The sequence below is a fragment of the Pyrus communis genome, chromosome 3 (genome assembly GCF_041283825.1).
Source record: "Pyrus communis isolate YQ-2024b chromosome 3, ASM4128382v1, whole genome shotgun sequence".
In the NCBI taxonomy this organism is placed as follows: Eukaryota; Viridiplantae; Streptophyta; class Magnoliopsida; order Rosales; family Rosaceae; genus Pyrus; species Pyrus communis.
This window is the reverse complement of record NC_142567.1, coordinates 6,994,704-7,017,365: the sequence shown is the minus strand read 5'-3', so window position 1 is coordinate 7,017,365 and position 22,662 is coordinate 6,994,704. Positions and strand designations below refer to the sequence as shown.

Here is a 22,662-nt window from a genome sequence, read left to right as displayed (position 1 = left end):
CAGACGTCACAGAGTCATCGTCATCCAAGAGTCGAGTCCAACCACATATTAAACCAGTCTAATTTAATGTAAGGGTGATGGTGGAAATGGTGGCTGGGAATGATAACGACGAAGATGGTGGTGGCAGCCAGGGTTGGTAGGGGTGATGGTGGAAATGAGGATGGGTAGGTGTGCGATGATGGTGGTACAAATGGTGGAGCCAAAGGTGGTGATGCTGACGGGTAATTACGTCAATACAGATAATGCTATGGTGGAGTTTGGCTGGGCTTCCACATTAGTTTGCGAAAGTTTGACACTTGTATATAAAAATGACGCTGCATAAATTTAATACTTATACTGCTACCGCTACACAAATATGAGTTTATAACTGTAAGAGTCAAACTTTAGAACGCATCAATTTATAAGTATCACATTCAAATTTCGCAGTCCAGTGTACCGCACGTGATTCTTATACGAGCTAAATATATTAATCACACTCACTTCTTCCGGGCTGTAGAAGGCTGCGATGGCGTTTATAGAGGTGGCAGCAGTAAGGGTGTGAAAGTATGGAAATAGTGAAGGAAATAACATAGCAAATAAGCCTGACCATAAACAAACACGAATATCCGCTGCTCAATATATAAAACTGCAAATAACACACATAAAGTGCATCGTCTCCCGAGTCTCACTCGGGGCAATCAAGGGTGGGAAGGAGGAACACAAAAGAGAAAGAAAATAAACATTGAAACTTGACATGCACTCCACAACATCATACAACAGCCAACACTAAATCCGCAACCTAAGATGCACCGGAGCTCGATGATACCCCCACAGCTTTCAACATATGAGGCAGGCAGCTGCAAATCACTGCAACGGTGGAAGCAAATTCGCATCATGAACAAGCCTATTTCGATATCAAGTAACAGAACTGCATTTAAACGAGTGATGATAGTTACCTGCTGTTGCTGTTGATATGCACCGGGCTGCTGGTAGTTTCCATATCCAGCAGCATAGCCTCCGTAATACAGGGCAGGGTCTTGGGCAGGAGGAGGTGCATATGAATATGCATCGTATCCTTGTGGATATCCATAAAATCCAGCACCACCAGCGCCATTCCACTGTGCTTGATCTGGCTGGTTCTGAACCAATCCAATCAACCAACAGATATGGTTAATACAAAGTATGTAGAACAGTAAAATGTCAAAAAACAATAAGGTTGCAAATAAAAACCTGTTTGCTTGTAGGACTGCGGCCCCATGAAAGCCGAATACTTTGTCCTCCTAATTGTGTTCCATTCAACGATCCCAATGCTTGCTCCGCACAAGACCTGAAGCAGTGTACATGTAGACGACAAACATGCATATGATAAGTATTTTACAAGGAAAGAAAGAGCAAGAGCACCAAGGAAACTTATATCAAGACTACCAGCGGTGCTGAGCTGTTACCTGTTAGCAAATTGAACAAAACCACAACGCTTGCCTACTGGTATCTTCACATGAACAAGCTCACCAAACTGGCTAAAAACTTGCCTCAACATGTCATCATTCACACTGGGATCCAGACCCCCAACAAATATCTGCACTCGAAAGTTTCAGGAGTTACTATCATGTAGCAAGAAATGTACAATGCCAACATTAGAACAAACTACGCACTGTTGTATTATTTGGATCAGCTTCGCCTGGATTTCCTTGAGTACTTGGATACGAAGCTGCAAATAACAGACACATAAGCACTAATTTATGTGAGCTAGTATTAGTAGCACAGATAAAGTTTTCCGCACATTCAAGAACTGATAGTTCAGTTTACACCATGCTATTATGGTTCTAAAACTCAAAATCTAAAATTGAATCAGTTTGTCAAGTTGACATGTCAAATAGAACTGTGTGCAAACTTCCATGCAAATTTTCTATACATTAATAATACGCTCATTTGTCTAAAGGTCTATGTCCTCCTACTTCAAACTGGCAATGTTTAATGAAGCATTCCGTTTAACTGTTATGGTTAGCATATTACATGATGCACCGACCAACTGACATTCACCTCACAACACTACCAACTTGATTTTCTTAAAAAAAAAAAGGATTTTTATTTTAACAAGAAACAATGAACATCATAATTATCAAGAGGTCAAAGCAGAAAGGCAATTGGAATATCAAACATAATAAATTACATACGCAGATACTAAAAAAACGAAGAAACAAAAAATCTAAACACGCAATTGAACAGATTTCTCAAAATCTATTCAAAGAGTTAGACAGATCAAGTAGACTCCATCCCATATAAGTCTAAATGAAAGAGTACTTCATAAATCTATTCCTGATACAATATTGGAATCCCACTTTACCACAAATTACAAAGTGGCACTTCTACTTAAAACAAAGCAAAGAGAGGCAGACGATAAGATGCAACCATATAAGCAGCTCACAAAAAAATTAAACAGGGAGCTTCTATTGACACTCCAAAAAAAAAAAAGTCATTATGGACTCCTCCCTAGTGAAAAGAAATAAGTAGTGCAGTGTCTTTTCTAGTGTAAATAACTATTCCCAAATTTAATGGTGTTTTCATTAAACATGTGCACTAGTGCATCGGCTTCAACTAATAGTTTAAGCATTTCATGCAGATTTATAATCTGACTTAAGATGAGGGCTGAAATTTGGGAACACATTCTATCCTATCAAACATTGTGGAACCGATCCACAAAGAAAAAATACACTGGTTCTTCAACACAAGCGAAGTATTATAAGAAGGATATATAAACTTCGGAAACGGAGTAAATGTAAACCCGACTGGCAAATGGAATAAATGTAAAACCGACTGGCAAATGGAATAAATGTAAACCCGACTGGTAAATGGAATAAATGTAAAGCTGACTGGTAAATGGAATAAATGTAAAGCTGACTGGTAATGGAATAAATGTAAAGCTGACTGGAAAGGTAATTCTTGAGTAGCATTAAATGCCACAAGAAAAGAAGTAAGAAGCTTCTGACATAAACAAAATAACTGACCTAAAATGAGGCCACGCAATAATGTGGAATCATTTCATCTGAAATCAGTTCCAGGCCCTCCAAAATGAGAGCCTCTCGGTGTCCTGCTTTAAGACAACATGAGTTTTACATAAGTTTTTGCATGTTTTAACATAATTAAATGCGCCCAAGTTTACAAAGGAAAGTACTCGAAGGAAATGACTAAGTCCCGCCAATCTTCAACTGAATAATCAAAATGACGGCAAATTTAGAACACTTGTGAGAACGTCACCTCGAGAATAGAAATTAAAAGCCCTAGTGCAACTTACCAAACCATAGTAAATATAAGGTGCAAGATATTCATAAAGTACAAGAACAGAACAAACATCTAAGAAAAGTATCAACTGCAATGAAGTTGCAAATTCAGCTGCAGAAATATTCGTATGGCTATTACAAACCATTATGCAATACTAACTAGAATACATACCTTTCTGATATTGCTGTCCACCACTGGCTGGTTTCTTAGTAGCCGCAGGCCCAATCCGCATGGGCCTAGTAGAACAAAATTGGCCGTTCATCTCAGTCATGGCTCGCAATTGCTCACCTTCATCAGCAAACCTAACAAAACCATATCCCTTAGATCGCCCTGTGGTCCTATCAGTTACAACCTTTGCACCCTTGACAGAGTGGTAATTTTGTCTAAATGTTTCTTGAAGCATGTAATCAGTCACATCAGCAGCCAAATCCCCGACAAAAACTGTAAAATCTGGACCATCATCCTGTCGTCTCTCGCCAGCACCTAAGGTTGCCCAATTCAGTCTGAAATTCTGCTCCGTGTTAGGCATAAGAGTGCCATTGTATGTCTGCAAGATCTGCTCAGCTGCAGCGCGAGACCTAAACTCAATAAAACCATAACCTTCTGGCAGACCCGTTAACTTGTTGCGGATAACCTTTGCATTCACAGCCTACAAACAACTCAAAAAACAAAAATGAATACAACATAATGGGGTCTGCAAACAAAGCACATGTACCAAGAATTTAAGCAAATATCAATAGGCATCTCAAACCCTAGAGCAACAATTGGTTGAAATCTTGACCAAAGTAACTATAGTTTAATATTTTTATCGTAGTGTTTTACTAAAATAAAATTTTCAGAAAGTTCGGGTTTTTTATTTTACATATCACATCTAGAACCAAACCCTAAATTTCAAATTTGACGTAGAACAACTTCAATAAAAAACCAATCGACGTAAATTAATCGAAAGGAAATTCACATAAATTCAAACCCTAGATGTACCTACACAGACACATACAAATAAATCCAAATAATCCTATGCGTGCGCGAGTATATACCTCTCCGGTGGGACCAAAGCAGCTGAGGATATAAGCCTCGTCCATCCACTGCAGCAAGTCACCGATCCAGAGGGAGCGGATCTCATCTGGGCCGGGATTCTGTGTGGTCGCGTACTGCTGAGGCGCCTGCTGGGGCCACCCAGCCTGCGCCGGAGGGGCTTGGCCCTGCTGCTGTGGCGGCATCATCATCCACTGCTGCGGCGGCTGCTGCTGGTACTGCTGCTGCGGATCGGACGGAATCTGTTGTGGTACCAATCCTCCTGATGGTTGCTGCATCATGGTGAAGAAAGGTGGGTGTTTGGGTACGGCGATAAAGGCGTCCTCGTGGAGGAGGAGGGAGGACTGCGGCGCGGTTTGGGAAAACCGATAACCTGAATCCCGGATTGGGTCTGAGAAAGAGAGATATTTTTCGTGGTAGGGAGGGTTTATATAGACGGGATGTTGTGGTGCGACACGTGGCAAACGAATATTGGTTGGGTTGTGAATCCTACGAAACTGTGATAGATTGTTGACTATTGGGCCGGTGGGCCGGGCCTGGGCCTGAGCCTGAGCAGGACTCAAACCCTAATTTCTCTTAAACCCTGATTCCCCATACCTCACAGCAAATCAAACCAGACCATCTCTGTTCTTCAATGGAAGGAAGGTCAGCCTCCGAAAATCAAGGTACGCATCCCCATGCACGCAAAGCTTTGAACTTGCTGTTTGGTTGCCGAGAAAATTTGTGAAGTTATTTTCTTTGCTGTGTTTTCTTTTGAACTGCAGCTATGGTGTTTGAAGAAATGCCTAAACCTACAATTAAAGTAACCCACGAAGCTAAACTTAAAGAGCTACTGCATAATCTTAACTCTGCTGAAATTAAATTATGTTCTCATGCTACAAAAGAGTTCATTAAGTTGCTGAAAGGTGATAACGGAGGTGATTTGCTCCGTTATTATGTGAAGAATTCGGGTAAGTGCTCGGAGCTTCTCAGTGCTTGGAAGCTCCGGCGAGGGAAACCCGGAATGTTTTGTGTATTTAAACTAATTGCTGTTGTTTTGAGTCATCCTGATGGGATGTATATGCCGAATGATGTGGAGAGGATGGGTATTAGCCGGGCATTGGATAAGTTTGCACGGTCGATTATTGAAGAACAGTTGCAGGATGTGTATAAGGAGTTGAATAGTAAAGAAGCAAAACGCCAAAAGGCGGCGCTTTTGCTTTTGGCTTCCATTGTGAGGCGTGGGTCGGGGTTGGCTTCTGAGGTTGCAAAGAATTTCGATTTCAAACTCCAGGGTTTTTTTAAGATGGGTGAATTTAAAAAGAAGCAGGGTGAGAAAAGAATGAAGCTGTCGTTGAGGAAGTCGTTTGTGGGATTCGCAATGTCATTTTTGGAGGTGGGGACACCGGGATTGCTGAGGTCGGTTATACGTCAGAAGGAAATGTACTCTGGTGTCCTTCGCGGGATTGGGAATGATGATGATGAAACTGTTATCTACGTTTTGTCCACGTTGAGGGACAGGATTCTTGTTGAAGAGTCATCAGTTTCCCCGAGTCTTCGGAGTGTTCTCTTTGGGAGTGTTACTTTGGAACAATTAGTTAACGTCTGTGCAAGGGAAAATGGTGGGCCTTCTGCGGAATTGGCATACAATGTTTTGGTTATGGTTTGTACCAATCCTAGTAATGGCTTGATGTCAGATTTGAAGAAACGTCTGAAGGGTAATTCAAAGCGACTCGTGGATCTGATGAAGAAGCTTAAAGCAACTGAGATTGGCTACCACAGGGATCTTCTTTTGGCTATTGTTAGTGGAAGACCGTCTATTGGTGCAACATATATGGAAGAGTTCCCCTACAATCTTGAAGATTATTCATCACCTAACTGGTCAGATTTATTTATACCAGTGCATCATATTGTTTAATACTTAATTTTCAATGGTCCCCGTTTTCCTCTTTATTTGTGTGGAGATTGAAGCATTTGCAGGTTTTCTGTTGTTATTCTTGCAGCAAACTTGGTTTCTTCAGTGCGCAGCGGGCATGCCTTTGGTATCAATGACTCTCAGTCTCATAATCCAGCCATGTTTGACAATGTGGACGTGCAGGATATCATGAAATGCTTGTATCCTCGTTCATTCAGCCGGTCTGCAATCAATAAGGGGCTGCTTCACTCTGATTTTCTAGTGAAGCATGGATCTTTAAGGCTTCTTTTAGAAGCACTGAAGTTGCTGGACTCCTTCCATGGTGTTTTAAACCATAGAGACCAAAGTTATTCTGATAATGAGAAGGTATACGTATTGGAGTCTTTCAAGCAAGAATTTCAAAATGAAGTCCGAAACTTGCTCCCTGATCATCAAGTTATGTTGACTCTACTTTCTTCTCTGAGTAGTCACTCCAAAAGTCAGCAGTTAAGCTTAAAGAGGACAGCTGAGTTGGAGCAGTTCCCTGAACATAGCCCCAAACGCTTGAAAAGAATGAAAACAGATGTGGGGAACAAGGACTCAGATATTGTTGTAGGTGGGTTAAATTTTGATCCCGATGTTGCTTCACCCAAGAACAGTGAAAGAGTTGCAGGTGCATCCACTGCGGATGCATTGGATAATGAAAAGGATGCTATAAATGTTATGGCAGAAATTTGGGGTTTGGATCTTCAATCCACACATATTAATACATTAAAGGATGCTGAGATGTACTTCTACTGTAGGCTACTCGATGCTCTCAAAACTTATCTTGTAAGTTTACTTTCTATGTCATTTTATGCTCTCAAAACTTATCTTGTAAGTTTAACTTTCCAAGTCTCATTCTCTTTGCATCTTCTATTGAGACCTTATGGGACATGACAAACAGGGTTAGATACTTAAGTCTGGCATTTTTATTTAATCAATGTAGGGTTCACTTTCTATTGCTTTTTTCAAACACATGCCGATTTAGCATATTTGATTTAAAGTGGGGTGCAATTTTCTAGCATTATCAGGCTCTAATTCTTTTGGGAACACCAATACATCTATTGCATTTTAAGTAGCATCTTGATGCTTTCAAGCCAAAGCATGCCTTAATGACCGGAGAGAAAACGTACCCTGATACATTTAGTAACACAGGGTGCATCCTTACTACCATTTGCCTCGTCCTTTAGAATTTAATATATATATATATATAATAATAATAATAATAATAATAATAATAATAATAAAAGTAATGGCCTTCATGCTCTATTCTAGTCTATTTCTCTTTGGGCACGACTTCCAAGGGAAGGGATTGAGGTGGGTTTTACCTTACAGACACACACACATATATTTATGAATGTGTATTTTTCTGTGTTGCTAACAGTCTGGAAGTATGTGTTTCGTAGTCAAAAGAACTGTGATGTGCTGACTTGCAGATGGAAGTAAAGGATCTATTTTGATTTCTACTTTCAATCCAAAAAGGCTCCTATGTAGTTGTTCTTACAATGTTCTTTTTATTCTTCTATTGCAGCGGATAATGCCCACTGGCTTGGAGGGATCATTTGAATTTTTTATGAATCTTCTAAGCAGCCCTTTAGCATCAGAAACAGATCTGCAGTGCTCTCTTTTGTCTTTGTTAACAGAATACGTTGGATTGTCTGCAAAGAGTAGAACTCCGATTAGGACTCCACCCCTGATGTATAAACATCTTTTGACATTCATGAACTTGCTAGTTTTTTCACAAGTCAGTGACATAAGGGATCAAGCGTATCATCTTGCACAAGCAGCTATGTTAAGTACTGGTGCTTTTGACAGAAACCAGCATGAAATCGCATCATGGTTCTTGTTTTTACCCGGTTTTGGTAGAAGAAAATCTTCTGTTGAAGTACTGGAGGTGGAAGTATTACAAAGCTTGTGTCGTGTTGTCATCTCATTCTTATGTGATGCCGTTTCTACTACTGGGAATGGTTTGTTCAAATACTGGGATATTGTTAAGCGTTATACCTGCCCTTTGGAAATTAGTAAAGGTGATTGTGATTCATCTCATTTGTTTAGTATTCTTACATTGTTCTTATTTTCTTTTGGGGAGGGAGGTTGGTGTGGGGGTTCTTTGATCCTGTACTTTCCAAGTGAACTTCTCAATGGTATGTTCAGTTGTGGCCTGAAATGTTTTTAAATCATAAAAGCTTTAGTGGTCATCGTAGGAGATAATTGTAGTATAACAACTACAGTAGGATCTCTCTCTTTTTTTTTTTCTTTTTTTTTTTTTTAAATTTTTTTTTATGGGTTGCACAGGTCTCATTCCTTATTTATAAATATATTGGATGTAGGAATAATTAGTTACTGGAGGCAGGATCTTTTACACAAATTTGATAGAACAGTTTGTTATATTTAAAATAACTTCTTTACCTTCCTATTTTTTTACTTATACAATATCTATTTTGTTACATTTCCTAATATGTATTCGTATTGTAAAATAATTTAGGAAAATATCTTCTTCCTTTTTTTTAAATGAAAGTAGTTGCTATCTATCTGTTCCTCAACTGTATTACAGGCTATTTCTTCACGCTAATTTTTTTTTTTTTTTTTTCTTTCTTTTTGGCAGATGTGATACCTCGTTTCAGCCCTCTTAGCATATGTGTACTGCAGAAATGTCTAAGGTTGCTCGATTCTGGGTCTGGAACATTTACAATGCCTGAAAAGTCAGTGATATCAACATATGTTTGCAGCACACTGAAGTATCTCTTGCAAACTCAGGTACACTTCTGTTGTTTCTTAGCTTGGAATTGATTGCTATTTGAATGCAATCTAATGTGAAATTTAATTTTGATAGGTTGATGCAAGATTGCTTTCTTCCATGATTTGCTCAGTCTTGGTTGAGAGACTTGGTGACTGTTCTGTCGCTGACAATGCTAGGGATAAAATCTGTGCGTGGAGGCCTTTAAAGAATTTACTGCTCTTTTCACAGAGTATATCTGATCAGAAAACATGTGGCATTATTTCTATTCACAATAAGGCTATAACTGCTGATAGTTCCTTAGCAATTACACTTGAGGAAGTGAAAAGATTTGAGAATAGTAGGGATGCTGGTGACATAGCTAGAATAACCAAAGCCTTTTCTTTCTCCATTATCTCTACGAGTCTTGAGGGAATACTGGAAAAGTTTCCATCATTTATGACAGCTTGGAAATATCTTCTTGCCGTTCCTGTCTCTCTCTTATCATCAATATTTTTTCTGGAACAAACCCTTCTAGCCAGTGTTTCTAAGTTGTGGCCTGATATATTTATTCCTGGTCTGGAAAAGGCTCTATCCAGTATTTATTGCAGAGGTAGACAAGATGATGCCTGTGGATGTCTTGACCCTGTTTCTTATGCACGAGGAATGATATGTAACCAAGATCTTGATACAAACGAAGCTGCTTCTGCTGCCTTTTCTTTCTATTTGGAGAAAGCACCATTCCATGTTTTATTCCCTGCCATTATGAGCATTGATGGTCATTCTTCATCAGACCTCTCCAAGATACAAGACTTGCTTGTAGCTAAACTATCTGAGTGCTCAATTGATTGCCACCTTATTTCCCATTTGCGTCTTGTGCTATTTTGGCTTTATCAGATACGGTCATCTCAAAGAGTTGGACATTTAGTCAACTTCGAACAACTGTCGGAGATTTGTTTAGTTCTAGTGGAGAAGTTGTTATCTCAACTGTTGGTGTTGAATACTGATTCTGATTCCTCTGAAAACTACTCGGTACTTCTGTCAAGCCAAGATGTTCAAGAAGTGGCTGAAATCATCATCTGTCATCCTGCAATGCTAACATTGTTATCTTGTCCTTTGGGATGCAGTGAAGACTTACCAAAGAGTAGCCTAGCGGACAATGTAAATGCTTTGATTAGCTTATCAAGGCAGAGTATTCATAGATTAGATTGTCATGCCTTCGATATATTGGCAAAAACTTGTGACTACTTGTTTACTTTATGCAATGACGGCCAATTTGCAGCAGAAGTTGAAATAGGTGCTGGTAAACAATTTGTGAAAGCATTTAACATCTTGCAAAGGAATCTATTTCATGAAGTTAGGGGCAAATTTGATCAATGCATTGGTACTAAGGATTTTACGCTTTTCGTCCCAACATTTTATGCTTTACATGTTTTGATTCGTTTTATATCCCCCTTTGAGCTTCTTGAATTGGTGCATTGGATGTTTAGTCGAACTGACATGGATGACATTGAGAAATCTGCTATTTCTTTTGGATCTTGCATTGCTGGTGGTGCTTTCAGAAATCTGTCAAGTTTCTTGCAGCAGCCAAATACAAAGAGAAAATCATATGATATATTTTGGAAAATGGAAGAGAACAAGGTCAACAGTGACATTATTGAGGAAATCTATCTTAAAATATGCAAGTTTTCCTTGCATTTTAAAACAGAATTTGTGGATATATGCTTGCTGGAAGCTATAAATGCTGTATGCAGACAGAAATACATGCAACAATGTAATCTTCATCCATTACATATAATATTGTCGAGAGTTATAGCAACCACCCCTGTAGAAATTATCTCCCATTGCATTTGCAGAACCAGCAAGATGAAAGCTAGATTATTGTCTCTTCTTACTGATATGAGTTCCCTGCATTTGTCTACCTTTGGGCACTTATTTTTGGGGTTTGTGAACAAAGACGGAGATTTTCAACATGAAGGCAATGTGATGGAAGAGCCTTGTGTCTCTGCTCTTTCAGATGAGGACTGTATCATGCTTCTGCCCGCTGCTTTGTCGTACTTGAATTCAGTTTCCTTGAAATTTGGAAGGTTGTCTTATGAGCATTTTAGATGTATACCAACTTTTTATTCAAGGATCATTTTGAATGGTTTCCTTCAGTGGAAGAGTTTTGTGTCTAGAGATGTGTTTCAGGAAGAATTTGGAGAGTTTTTGCCATCATCTACTCGAGAACTTCTCAGTCTGATTGATGATAGTCTTCTTGGAAAAACAATTTGTATGTTGCGTTATCACTTCAGTTTGAATGAAAATGCAATGAAAATGAAGAACCGGTTCAAGCTTTTTAATTCCGTTTTCCCACCTTCTGTGTCACAGGATGAGCTGGTAGGTTGTGATATTGGTGGATTGGCTTCTCAATCACTCAATGAATCATTAAACCTTATAAATAAATTTTTTGCAAAGATATCTTTTGGTAAGGTTTTATTATTCCCAAAAGGTAGTCGGTCAAATGAAGCAGGCAGTGACGTGAAAGACAATCCTTTGGACATTGCATCCAAAAAACTGGATTCTTCAAGAATGCAGTTTATGAACATATTGGTGGGTATCTGGCAATGGATTGTTAAAAGAGTCCCTTCAGTTGCTGATAGTTCTCAAAAGGAAACAAGCACAGGTACTTCCTTGTGGAGATGCTTTGAAGCTCTCATATTGATGAACATTCTTGAACTGACCGGAGAGATGTCTGATGGTCTTATTAAATTACAATCTATCCCTTTCCTAGAGCAATTGATGAAACCAGCACTTCTATATAGGTTTGAAGATCCAACAACTTTGAAATCCATCCGAGATCTCCTAAGTGTGCTGTCAGAGGGAAAATTTTCACGTGTTCCCTACCTTCAGCTTCTACTTGCCCATTCTCAGTTTGAGCCAACAGTTCGCTCAGACTACAGATCATCTGATGGTTTCAGTTTTGGTGCATTTTCCAGGCCCTTGCCTGGCATTCTAAGATCGCTTGTTGTCCCTTCCGCTAACCAAAGTGTAATTGATCACAAGTGCAATCTGGAAACAGTGGATCTGTATGCAAGACAGTTGGAGGTTGTCAAGTTACTACGGATGCTCTTTCCAATCAAGGAGCATCAACATAGTTTTGACTTTGGTAAAGATATATGTATAAATCTAAAAGAACTGCATTTACTGCTTCTGTCTTCTTATGGTGCAACACTTAGTGAAATTGATGTGGAGATATACAACTTGATACGCACAATTGAGTGTCTTGATGGTTCAAAGCCTGCCAATGTTGCTGGAATGGATCACTTGTGGGGCAGTGCCGTGTTAAAGATAGAAAAAGAACGGACTCTGGAAAGGAATATGTCTGATGATGTCTTGACTGATACTGAAGCGGTAAAAGAACGCCGTAGAAGTCAATTTAGAGAAAATCTTGTTGTTGACCCCAAAATCTGTGCGTCCACCGTGCTATATTTTCCTTATGATAGAGTGGCATCTGAAGAACTACTATGCTTGAACAAGTTTCAAACAGATAATTTTGATGATGGTCGTTTGGTAAATCTCTTTACTTGTGAAATAATGATGAATATAATTTTGTTTGAGCTGAGACTTTGGATATGTGCTTATTGTGATAGTTCTCATCCAATTTCAACATTTTATGCAGTTGCATTCTCTTGATGCTGAATATATACAACGATATAATCCTATTTTCATCTTGCGCTTCTCTATTCATAGCCTCGCAGAGGGTTATTTTGAACCCTTGGAGTTTGCTGGTTTAGGCTTGCTAGCTATTGCATTTATGAGTATGTCATCACCTGACGACAGAATAAGAAGGTTGGGTTATGACACTCTTGGAAGATTTAAGAACACATTGGAGGTAATGCTGTTTTCTAAATTGTTTCTGGCTCTGTAAATGCTTTCTGTGCATGCGGGCGTGTCATAAATTGTGTGTGTGTGTGTGTGTGTAATAGAAGTGAAATACGTATCTATTACGCTTGTGCACTTTCCTAATTTCTCATATATTTTGTGTTAACCATAGAAAATATAATGTTAGTTACAACAATATTAGTCCTCTTTAATACTGGAAAGTCATATTTTAGCACAGTAGCACTCGAGTCTTTTTGTAATCAAAGAGCTTTTAATTACTGTTTCTTAGCTAGAATTCTCAATCTTCTGGAAAGTCATTAGTCCTAATTTCTGTATTAATGCATGCAGAGTATATTGGTATGTCGATATTTATGACTGATGATCCATTTAGAAAAAAAAAATTACTGTTACTTTGGTTATGATATTCCTTTCAGCGTATTTTGTTTAAGCTGTTTGTTAATCAAAGTTCAACTACCCTTCACAGAGATGTCAAAAGAGGAAGGGTGTCAAGCACATTCAACTTCTGTTGACTTATGTGCAAAATGCTATAGAAGAACCATGGCAGAGAATCCCTTCTGTAAATTCTATTTTTGCTGCAGAGACATCCCTCATTTTATTAGATCCTTCACATGAGCATTATGCAGCCTTAACGACGCTTTTGATGGGATCGTCCAGGTTGAATGTCAAGGTATGAGTTCCAAGAACTTGGTACATTAGTTTTTCTTTTCACGTTCAGATCTGTACTTACATAAGTCATTTATAAACATTTCAGGTTTCTTAATTTCTTTTTTTTTAATTGCAGAATATACTTTTCTTTAGCAATTTTTTTTGGAGTTCCTCTATCAATTTCAAAGCAGAAAGGTTGTGGATACTTCGCTTAGTATATGCAGGGCTGAATTTTGATGAGGATGCTCAAATTTATATGAACAACTCGGTTCTTGAGGCTCTGATGAGTTTCTATGTCTCTCCAATTTCGGAAGATGAATCCAAGGAACTAATACTTCAGGTAACTTTTCTTTTAAGAAAACAATTAATTCTTCAGGGAACTTGTAAGCTCGCTGTAATTTCTGGTGTTTGCTTCTGTCCATACTTTTGCATTGACTTTTTTTTTTCATAAGTGAAACCATTTCTTTCCTAAAAAAATAGAAAGTGCTCTTGATTTGACATTGTTGGCAGAAAAGAAATCAAAAGAAGCTTTCTTTTCAGTATCTTGTCATCATCCCTAAGTGGTTTTTTTTCTTCTCAAAAATCTAAATTGAAATGAAGAAGTTGTCATCATCTGAAAATGTTCTTTTGTTTGTTTCTCCTGGGTCAAGAGCGAGTGCATTAAAGTTGGATGTGAACAATTTGGATTTACAACATAACTTTCTGACTTGTGTTGACGCAAAATTTGGATTGATTTCCCAAGGGACAAAAATGAGGATTCACTTGCCTTGGGTTTAGTTGTTCAAATGTTTGTTTAAGGTCTCAAGATGATACTCAATAATGTATCTTGAAATGTCACAATTTTCCCTCTTGAAAATTTTTTATTTGTATTTTACTTCTACTTTTTTTTTTTTTTTTTTATATATGTAACATGTCAGATGGCTTTTAAAGTTGCTTTCACATGGCATAACTGTGTGGTCTGTTTGAGCACAGAATGGGGCTCACGTGTGCCACACAGGCAAGTAATGGAAAACTTCATTGTAGGCCGACCGAAGGCTAAAATTGCCACGCTGTGCAATCGGTAGGGTGTACATTGTAATGTTGTGATACTTGGGTACCAAAGTGAAACAAAGCCCATAGTATAGGAGATAAACTGTAATTAGGTTTGACGTACGGTTTTAATACACACGTGGACAAGAATATGTGGATACAAACATAATAGAATCGAATAATGGGTTCAATCAGCTAATCAAATACATGGACGAAGGCATTGTTGATTGGAACTACATGCCCTATTTACTTTAAAACTATTTGTCTTTGAATGAATGTTGTTGCTGTAACACACGAGCTAGGCCTGGTAGATTGAGTTGTCTATAAACTGACAATAAGGGATTCTAAAAAAATGAGTTAGATTTCAGTTTGCGATTTTTTTTGGTGATGCACCTGTATCTTTTGCTCTAATTTTGAAAACTTCGAGTTTTCTTAGTGTGATACAGTTGCTTTTGATTTATTTTTATGCAGGTAGTCAAGAAGGCAGTTAAATTACACAAGATGGCTTGTCATCTGGTTGAAAAATGTGGTCTTTTTTCGTGGTTATCATCTGTTCTCTCAGTATTGGGCGAATGGCATTTCAGAGATGGAAAAAGTTTGGTCTTGTTGCAGTTGGGTGTGGTATCAGAGGTATCTACTGAAATTGTTTGCTTCTTTCTTTGAGATTCTATATTCCCTGTCCCCTGAAGTTTTTTGTTCATGTCAAATTGTCAATGCATAATAATTGGGTGTCTGGTGTGATGTATATTGAAATCTGCCATCTGTACTGTGAACCGTAACTAGAAGTGTCATAATAGCAATGTTCACATGTCCATGTAATGTTTGTTGGTTAGCTTTGCTTAACAGTCTTAGTTGATATTTTCACTAGCATCCTCTAACTACACTTGTGAACAACTTCTCCCTTGTGCTGTTTACCTATTTTTTTGGTGGAGTGGTACATATCAAAAAATAAAAATAAGAATTCGAAGGAGCAGGCAATCATATAGACCACCTCCTATATATTGTCATGGCATTGTAAGGAATGAGATATTTTAATTGGTCAGTATATTTACTATTTGTTAATTATTAACCTCCCAGTGAGTCTTCCAAAGAATAATGTATCTTTTACTCCCTGCTTACTTCCCGTGTTCTTGGTTTTCAGGTCGTCAATGATGTTATTTCTTTGAGAAAAATCAATGAGTGGTTGCAACAATATGCCCTTGAGCAGCTTATGGAACTTGCATCTCATCTCTTCAAATTTCTTGTCAGTGATATGACACTGATAAAGGATAACGTTGCTGCTGTCAATCCAATTCTGGGAACAATAATATTAACACTCAAGATGTCCCAGAAGAGAAGGATATATCAGCCACATTTTGTTCTATCGGTTGAGGGTTCGTATAACATATATAAGGCTGTTAAGATATGTGATAATGCAAGATCTTGTGGTACAGTAGAGCTTGCTCTTAAAGCTATACTTATGAGTGCACCTCCAGCGGACATATTTTGTTTGGTATTATCTCTCTCTCTCTCTCTCATACACTATACAATATTAGTCTTCACTATATTGTTTATACCAAAAAAGCTGAAAACTTGCTATAATTATTTTTCAGAGCCGTGAAAAGATTTCAAGTTTTATTGTGTGGGCAGTTTCTGCTGCTTTGGAAGCAGACTCTGCAAAGATGCTTCAGCCTAAAGAATCTCACCTATGTTTAATTAGTATTCCAGAGGAAGAGCTGTACGAAAATTCTTTGATATCAAAGCTTCTACGTTGGCTCACTGCTTCTGTAATTCTTGGGAAGCTTGATTGGAAATCCAATGATTTGGACCCCGAGGTTTCAAAGAGGTTAAATTTAAAAACTCTTCAGACTTTAATGGAGCTTGTTGAAAGTGCATCTGGAAGAAGGAGCAAAAGCAGATATGGTTGTGAGGAGATTTTAGCTTCTGCAATTCTTTTCCTCCAACAGCTTGCAGGCACAAACTACCAAATGCTACCATCAGTTGCAGCTGCCCTTAGTCTTTTGCTTTACGATGGCTCAGTTTTCACAGGTATCATGTTTTCATTAGATTAGTTATGCATTTGGAATGTTACAGTTGAGTGTTTGGGTGGCAATATACATTGTTGGATTAAAAACTGGTCGACTTCCTGTATTTGGGGTAGCCCAGGCTTAATGTTAATTTTGAAACTCGATGGTATTTAAGCAGGGAATAATAATGAATGAGAATGCTCAACTGATCCTATGGCATGCTCTCCCTGGATACCCTTTCAGGCAAAGTGCCTAAAAGCAGGGTTGGACCAGCTTTCTCAAAACAAATTTGTGGGCCTTTAGCTTTGGGCCAAATTCTTTTTACCGAACAATTTTGGAGCAAAAACATTTCCCGGAAACCAAATCTTCTCTCAAAAACTGTACCAAACCGGACTTGAGTTGGCCCTTGTATAGTCATTATGGATGTGTCTGCTGGTGAGACATTAGGTTGATTTTGTGAGAGAGCCACCACTTTTTCCGGATGTCTCAGGTCAAGGACGTGTCCTTTCAGCTATTTTTCAGATGTTCAGTAAGAACAATTGAAAGCACATAGATGAACTTCTAGTTATGTAGACTTACTTCTTAGTTTTATATGTATTTGGTCATGAACAAACTCATTGAGTGGTTGCGGAGGTATGGTGTGTATTTTGTGTGGCCTTGTTCTAGGTTGTTACAGAAACAGAAAGAATGAAAGTGGTGAGCTGCTTTGGATCTAGGTATATTACATAGGATAGTAAAGATGATTTGATCATACAGAATCATTTTCTCAACTGGTGTTCACAATGCACTCACAATCAAATGCATTTGCATGTTTATGCTCCTTCTCTGACAGACTTTATTTTCTGGTTCAGGGTTCTTGTGTAAAAATGGAAGTGTTGTGAAATCATTGTGGTCGAAGATAGGTTGCCCTGCTGAAGCAAATCTCTCTTGGAGATGGTAATATATACCGTTCTCCACCCTCTTTTTTTCCTTTCCTATTAATATTTCGTAATGTTTTATTGAGATCACTGGTGTTGGGCAATTGATCAAGTTTGATTGCATTTGCTAGTGTATAGACTTCTCCAGGATATGGGTATAAGTTATCTTTTTGGTTACCAGGACAGGGCTTCCGTGTTGGGAAACCCTGTATGATGAAAAAATATTACTAAGCTGACACCGTCAGTTTGATAAATTGGTTTAAAAATCTGTCTGATATTTGATGTTTTGTTGACCAACTCGACTGCTATGTGCATTATTTATGTGGTAGTACCCTGTTCGACATCTAACTTGTGGTGGCCATACAATTTGTATAGGGCATTTTACCAGCCGTGGAAGGATCTTACGCAGGGACAAACTGGTTCACAAAAGATGGAGGAACTCCATGCTTGTCACTCTCTTTTGGATATAGTTTCAAATGTGCTAGGCAAACGACCATCAGAATTGCTAGTCTCGTCAACATATGATGTAGATAGGTTTGGTGCATTTGAATGGGAAAGAAGTTTTATACAGACTGAGTAATGCTAAGAAAAGCATCCTAGATCCCAGGATTTACTTGCTGAGGCTCCCTCTTGTCTTGCTCGGCATCCACCTCCTCCAAGTACTCTCAAGCTGAATGCTGATGGAGCCAGATAATGGTGAGAATCGTTGTGTCGGAGCTGGAAGATTGATCAAGGATTGTGATGTCCTGTAGTTGGTCTAGTGGTTATATTCTTAATGAAGGGATTCACCAAACATGCTATTTGCATTAGGGTAGTTTTGTTGTGACATTAGGGATGTTCGGGTTGGATTTCTGGACCTGGTCCCTCACACAGCTCCCCAGGGAGGTGGCACTTTCTTGCCTGTCGAGCAAGATCTTGTGATTTGGTGTGCTGCAAGATGAATTTGTAGTTAGTTTGAAATGTGCCTTTGTGGGGCCTTTGGTGTAGGCCATAAGGCTCACAATCAAAACTAACAAAGATTTGAGCATGCCACTGTTATCTTTGTATAACAAATTGTTGAATAGGTGTGAGTTAAGTTGATTATTTGTGCCTTAAGTTAATTAGACATCTTGTTTATCAAGGGATTGTCACAGATGAGTTAAGTCTGTATTAAATTATTTTCTTGCCTTGTGAACAAGGACTTTTAATTCATAGTTTTGTACAAATGAAGGGGGTCAAGGCCTTTCCAACTGTCTCCTTGATCAAGGTTTACTTTAATGGAAACAGGCTTAATAACTTAACCAGATTCAAATGTAAAGGAAACTCTTAAGTAGAAAATAGTTGAAAGTGACTTAAATACATGAAGGAAATTACATTAAACAACAGATTTACTAAATGTAAGTACAAAGAAGAGAAACTCGAGCAAGATTTAACCTTGTCGGGAAGGGTTAAACTTCTTGTAGCCACTTCTCTTTGTGTTTACAGAGATTTGTATGCGGTGATGGATGAAAAGTACATAGGTTTTACACGAGGGAATTGATACTACAATACTAAGGGAAGGTGGCAGAGCTTTTACACTAGACAAAAGATGGCTTTTCCTAATGGAAATATACCTAAAAAGGACTGGATTTGGACAAGATTAAGCTTTATGGGTACGAACTGGCTTGAGAGCAGAGTTTGTATGTCTTTTGATTGGTTGGTTGAGTGTCCTTGTTTTTGGTGTCCCTTTCTCCTTTTATAGACAATTTGGCCCTAACTGTCTTGGCTCTGTTTCTGGCTGATGGCTTTCGAAGGGTAGTGAGTCATCGCATATTTACTTGTCAAGCCTTTAAAAAGTGCTTTCTGGCTGGTGGTGAGATGTTCTCTGTTGCTCATCACTTCAATCATATGCATATGGCCTATGTCCTTACTGAAAATAGTTTGCATTTATCTCGGCCCTGCTGACTAGGCTTGGGCAAGTCTCATTTATTTTGGCGCCTTTGGGCCTCTACTGTCTCGAAGCTTAAAGTTAAATATAAACCCAAACAGTGCCCCTTTTAATCATTATTAAGTCTGTTAACCGAAACATTAATAATGATTAAATACTAACTGCATGCTTTGACTCAAGACTTGCACCATTTACTTAGCCATTTCGAATAAACCTTTGCACTAACCCACTATCTCCAACGTTAACTAACTGCTCGTTAAATAACCTCCATTTAAATTTCCTTGGCCAACACTTCCAGCAATACTTACTAATTTCCAGAATTCTCAAATCCTCGAATCCTCTTGCCTTCTCCGCTTTTTCTTGCTTTTTGCCTTTAATTACTTTCACTTATTACTTCCAAAAATCAACCATGGCCCCCAAACTTCGCCCTACATGCGAATTTGAAGAAGGGATTGGGCCTCTACTGTCTCGAAGCTTAAAGTTAAATATAAACCCAAACAGTGCCCCCTTTAATCATTATTAAGTCTGTTAACCGAAACATTAATAATGATTAAATACTGACTGCATGCTTTGACTCAAGACTTGCACCATTTACTCAGCCATTTCGAATAAACCTTTGCACTAGCCCACTATCTCCAACGTTAACTAACTGCTCGTTAAATAACCTCCATTTAAATTTCCTTGGCCAACACTTCCAGCAATACTTACTAATTTCCAGAATTCTCGAATCCTCGAATCCTCTTGCCTTCTCCGCTTTTTCTTGCTTTTTGCCTTTAATTACTTTCACTTATTCCTTCCAAAAATCAACCAAGGCCCCCAAACTTCGCCCTACATGCGAATTTGAAGAAGGGATCGTCAATTTGCACTGTCGGCTTAACGGCTTTTATTGCCCTCTGGCTGGCCTGAACCTGTTCATTTTCTTTGAAGAATGAGGGGTGCACTTTTTGGGGCCTGCCTGGAATGCTCAAGTCCCTATTACAGTGGAGAATAACATGCCCACTGCCAATTGGTTCACCCCTAACCCTTACTCCGTCGAGGCTGGAATCTCTGCCTCCAATTAGTCGAATTTCAGAAGAGGTTTCCCTCTGATGAAGGACGAGGCTTGGTCTCAGTGGGTGGATGAACTCGAGCCCATTTGGAAGCAGAAGTGGATGGTAAATGGCATCTACAAGCTCATCATGATGTCCAAGGTTACTATCATAGCCAAGCCCAAGCTCTTAACCATTGCACTCATCTTCTGGAATAATGGGACCAATACATTCGATTGCAGAATGGGTCCCAAGACTCTTACAGTCTTAGATATGGCTAAGGTCTTCGGTTTAAGGCCCTCAGGCAAGTGTGTGGACATTACACATGACTGGTCTTCGCCTTCTTGCCTGACTGCTGAAGGCTCAGAGGTTTCTGAGTCAATCACCCGCTTGGAGTACAATTCCTCCACCTTCAAACGCTATGAGACATCTTTCTCGGGCTTCATCCATTTTGAGAAGAAAATGTTTAGCCCACCCTCTCCCACTGCAGATAGGGCCAATGAACATATGTATTTCCTCCTTTATTGGTTGAACAAGCATGTGTTCCCCAATAAGTTAAGGGGAGTAAAGCTAGAGTGGATCCCTTTGGTGGAGGCACTGCATTCGTTCGATGATGTTGCCATGGGGCCTTTTATCCTGGCACACCTTTACGACTTTCTCCATGAGATGACCAAGGGCGAGCCATTTAAGACCAACCTTAATAGAGCTACCTGGATGGTTCAACTTTAGCTCTAATGATACTTCCCCAAGTTTCAGGTGCCCAACTTGAAATTTCCCGATGGCGTAGCTCCAGCCTGCATCTTGGCAGAAGCTTCCATTACCAACCACTTCACTCTCACCTGCCTCTACTTCTTCAGAATCTGTCGGAGTCGGGCAGATTTAGAGTGTGGGTGCCTTCGTGCTTAGGAGATACCCTTGGTTCTCATACCAAATCTTCCAGGATTTCTTTGGAGAAAATGCCAGCAGCATGTGCAAGGAGAAATTCATAAGTTGCATTTAACAAAGAAGGTGGCTTGGGAAGTGTGAAGTAACCGAGTAGGGTACGAGTGCGGGCTAGAAGTCTACCACCCCAACTTCTGTGGTGGATAGGTGGGATTTAGGTAGGCAATCCCAGTGCCCTTCTTTGACTCCCTGCATTGTGGAACCTCCTATAGCCTCCACTCTCTTTCAGAGGTGACTTTTTGGGCAAGTCGGTGCAGCCTCGAGGGGATAAGCCAAATTGTGCACAATCTTGTGACCTTGAACTTTGAGTGCATTCCCTCATTTGCCACTTGGTAGGAGGCCAAGTGGTCAAAGAAGTACGATAAGGATATCAGGGAGGCCCACGATCGACTATTCGGGCAAGTTTTCTTCAAGTCTCTCTCGAAGAAGGATGAGTTTGAGAGCTAGAAGGAGGCCATCAACCAGAAAATCCAGTCCTTGTTTTGCTTTCCTTTATGATGCCTTCACAGTCTGTCGTTTGTTAACTTTTTTTTCTAGTTTTGCAGACCAAGGCAACATTGAAGAAGTGAATGTCGGGCCAGAAGAGGAGGCTGCAGATGCCTTGGTTCTCCAAAAGGCTACTGTTGAGGCAGCAAGGCAAGAAGTAGGGTCCAGCCAAGCTACTGGGGATGCTGGATACATCTCAGAGCTCTTCAGTAAGTCAGAGGTCAAGGTTGGGCCTGAAGTAGAGATAAGGGCCTTTCGTCAGGCAAAGGTTACTGTGGTGGAGTCTTCAGAATCTGAGCCCGAGGAAAGGCCTCAAGCTCAACCTGCCTTGCCTGGCCCAAGAGTTACCCCCACGAAGAAAATGATCAGAGCTCAAACTTCCCAAGCCTCCAAACCTTCTTCTACCCATCCAGTTGAAGCGGAAACAAAAATCCTCCCGTAAGTGACTTAGCCTTAGTCTTCTCCTTCCCCAATTTTGATTTTTCTGAGTTCCAAGCTAACTTCCCCCTTTTTCTTGTAATTAGGGCCTCTAGCTACCAAGAATCATGCCCCCACTCCCAGAAAGGCACGGTCGGGCGCATAGTCTAGCAAGAAGACATAGAGGTTCTTGCCAAGATCCTTGAAGAGTTAAAGGTATGTTTTTCAATACCTTGTGCACTAAGTTTATTCTGAAGCTCACTCTCTTTAATATTCTTACTAAATCTTTGTTGTTTTCTTGAAATAGGATACTAGAGCAGAGGGAACATCCTAGCCCAAGCCTTTTTTTCCTCCAGCCCGATCAATGCATCTTTCTCCTTCTCGGGCCAAGTCCTCAGAGGTATACTTCTATCTTAATATTGGTTAAGTAGTATTTCCTAAGCTTCAAAACTAACAATCACTTTTATTTGTTTTTTA

At 39.4% G+C, this 22,662-nt stretch overlaps 2 protein-coding genes across 2 annotated transcripts; one reads left to right on the top strand and one right to left on the bottom strand.

Moving 5' to 3' along the window:
• Window positions 1-588: 588 nt before the first annotated feature.
• Window positions 589-4,712, bottom strand: LOC137716312 (polyadenylate-binding protein RBP45C). The gene is made up of 7 exons (XM_068455751.2): window positions 4,296-4,712; window positions 3,430-3,907; window positions 1,632-1,687; window positions 1,425-1,555; window positions 1,210-1,306; window positions 936-1,118; window positions 589-846 (listed from the first exon to the last, which is right to left on the bottom strand). The coding sequence occupies exons 1-7, from the start codon at window positions 4,572-4,574 to the stop codon at window positions 844-846; spliced, it is 1,227 nt and encodes a 408-aa protein (XP_068311852.2). The 5' UTR covers window positions 4,575-4,712; the 3' UTR covers window positions 589-843.
• Window positions 4,713-4,828: 116 nt separating this feature from the next.
• On the top strand, window positions 4,829-18,611 carry EMB2788 (ribosome 60S biogenesis amino-terminal protein). Its single transcript, XM_088690818.1, has 14 exons — window positions 4,829-4,958; window positions 5,058-6,153; window positions 6,253-6,997; window positions 7,740-8,235; window positions 8,814-8,965; window positions 9,042-12,476; window positions 12,586-12,798; window positions 13,273-13,476; window positions 13,591-13,794; window positions 14,955-15,113; window positions 15,625-15,975; window positions 16,076-16,511; window positions 17,341-17,425; window positions 17,782-18,611. The coding sequence occupies exons 1-14, from the start codon at window positions 4,928-4,930 to the stop codon at window positions 17,984-17,986; spliced, it is 7,812 nt and encodes a 2,603-aa protein (XP_088546944.1). The 5' UTR covers window positions 4,829-4,927; the 3' UTR covers window positions 17,987-18,611.
• Window positions 18,612-22,662: the final 4,051 nt, after the last annotated feature.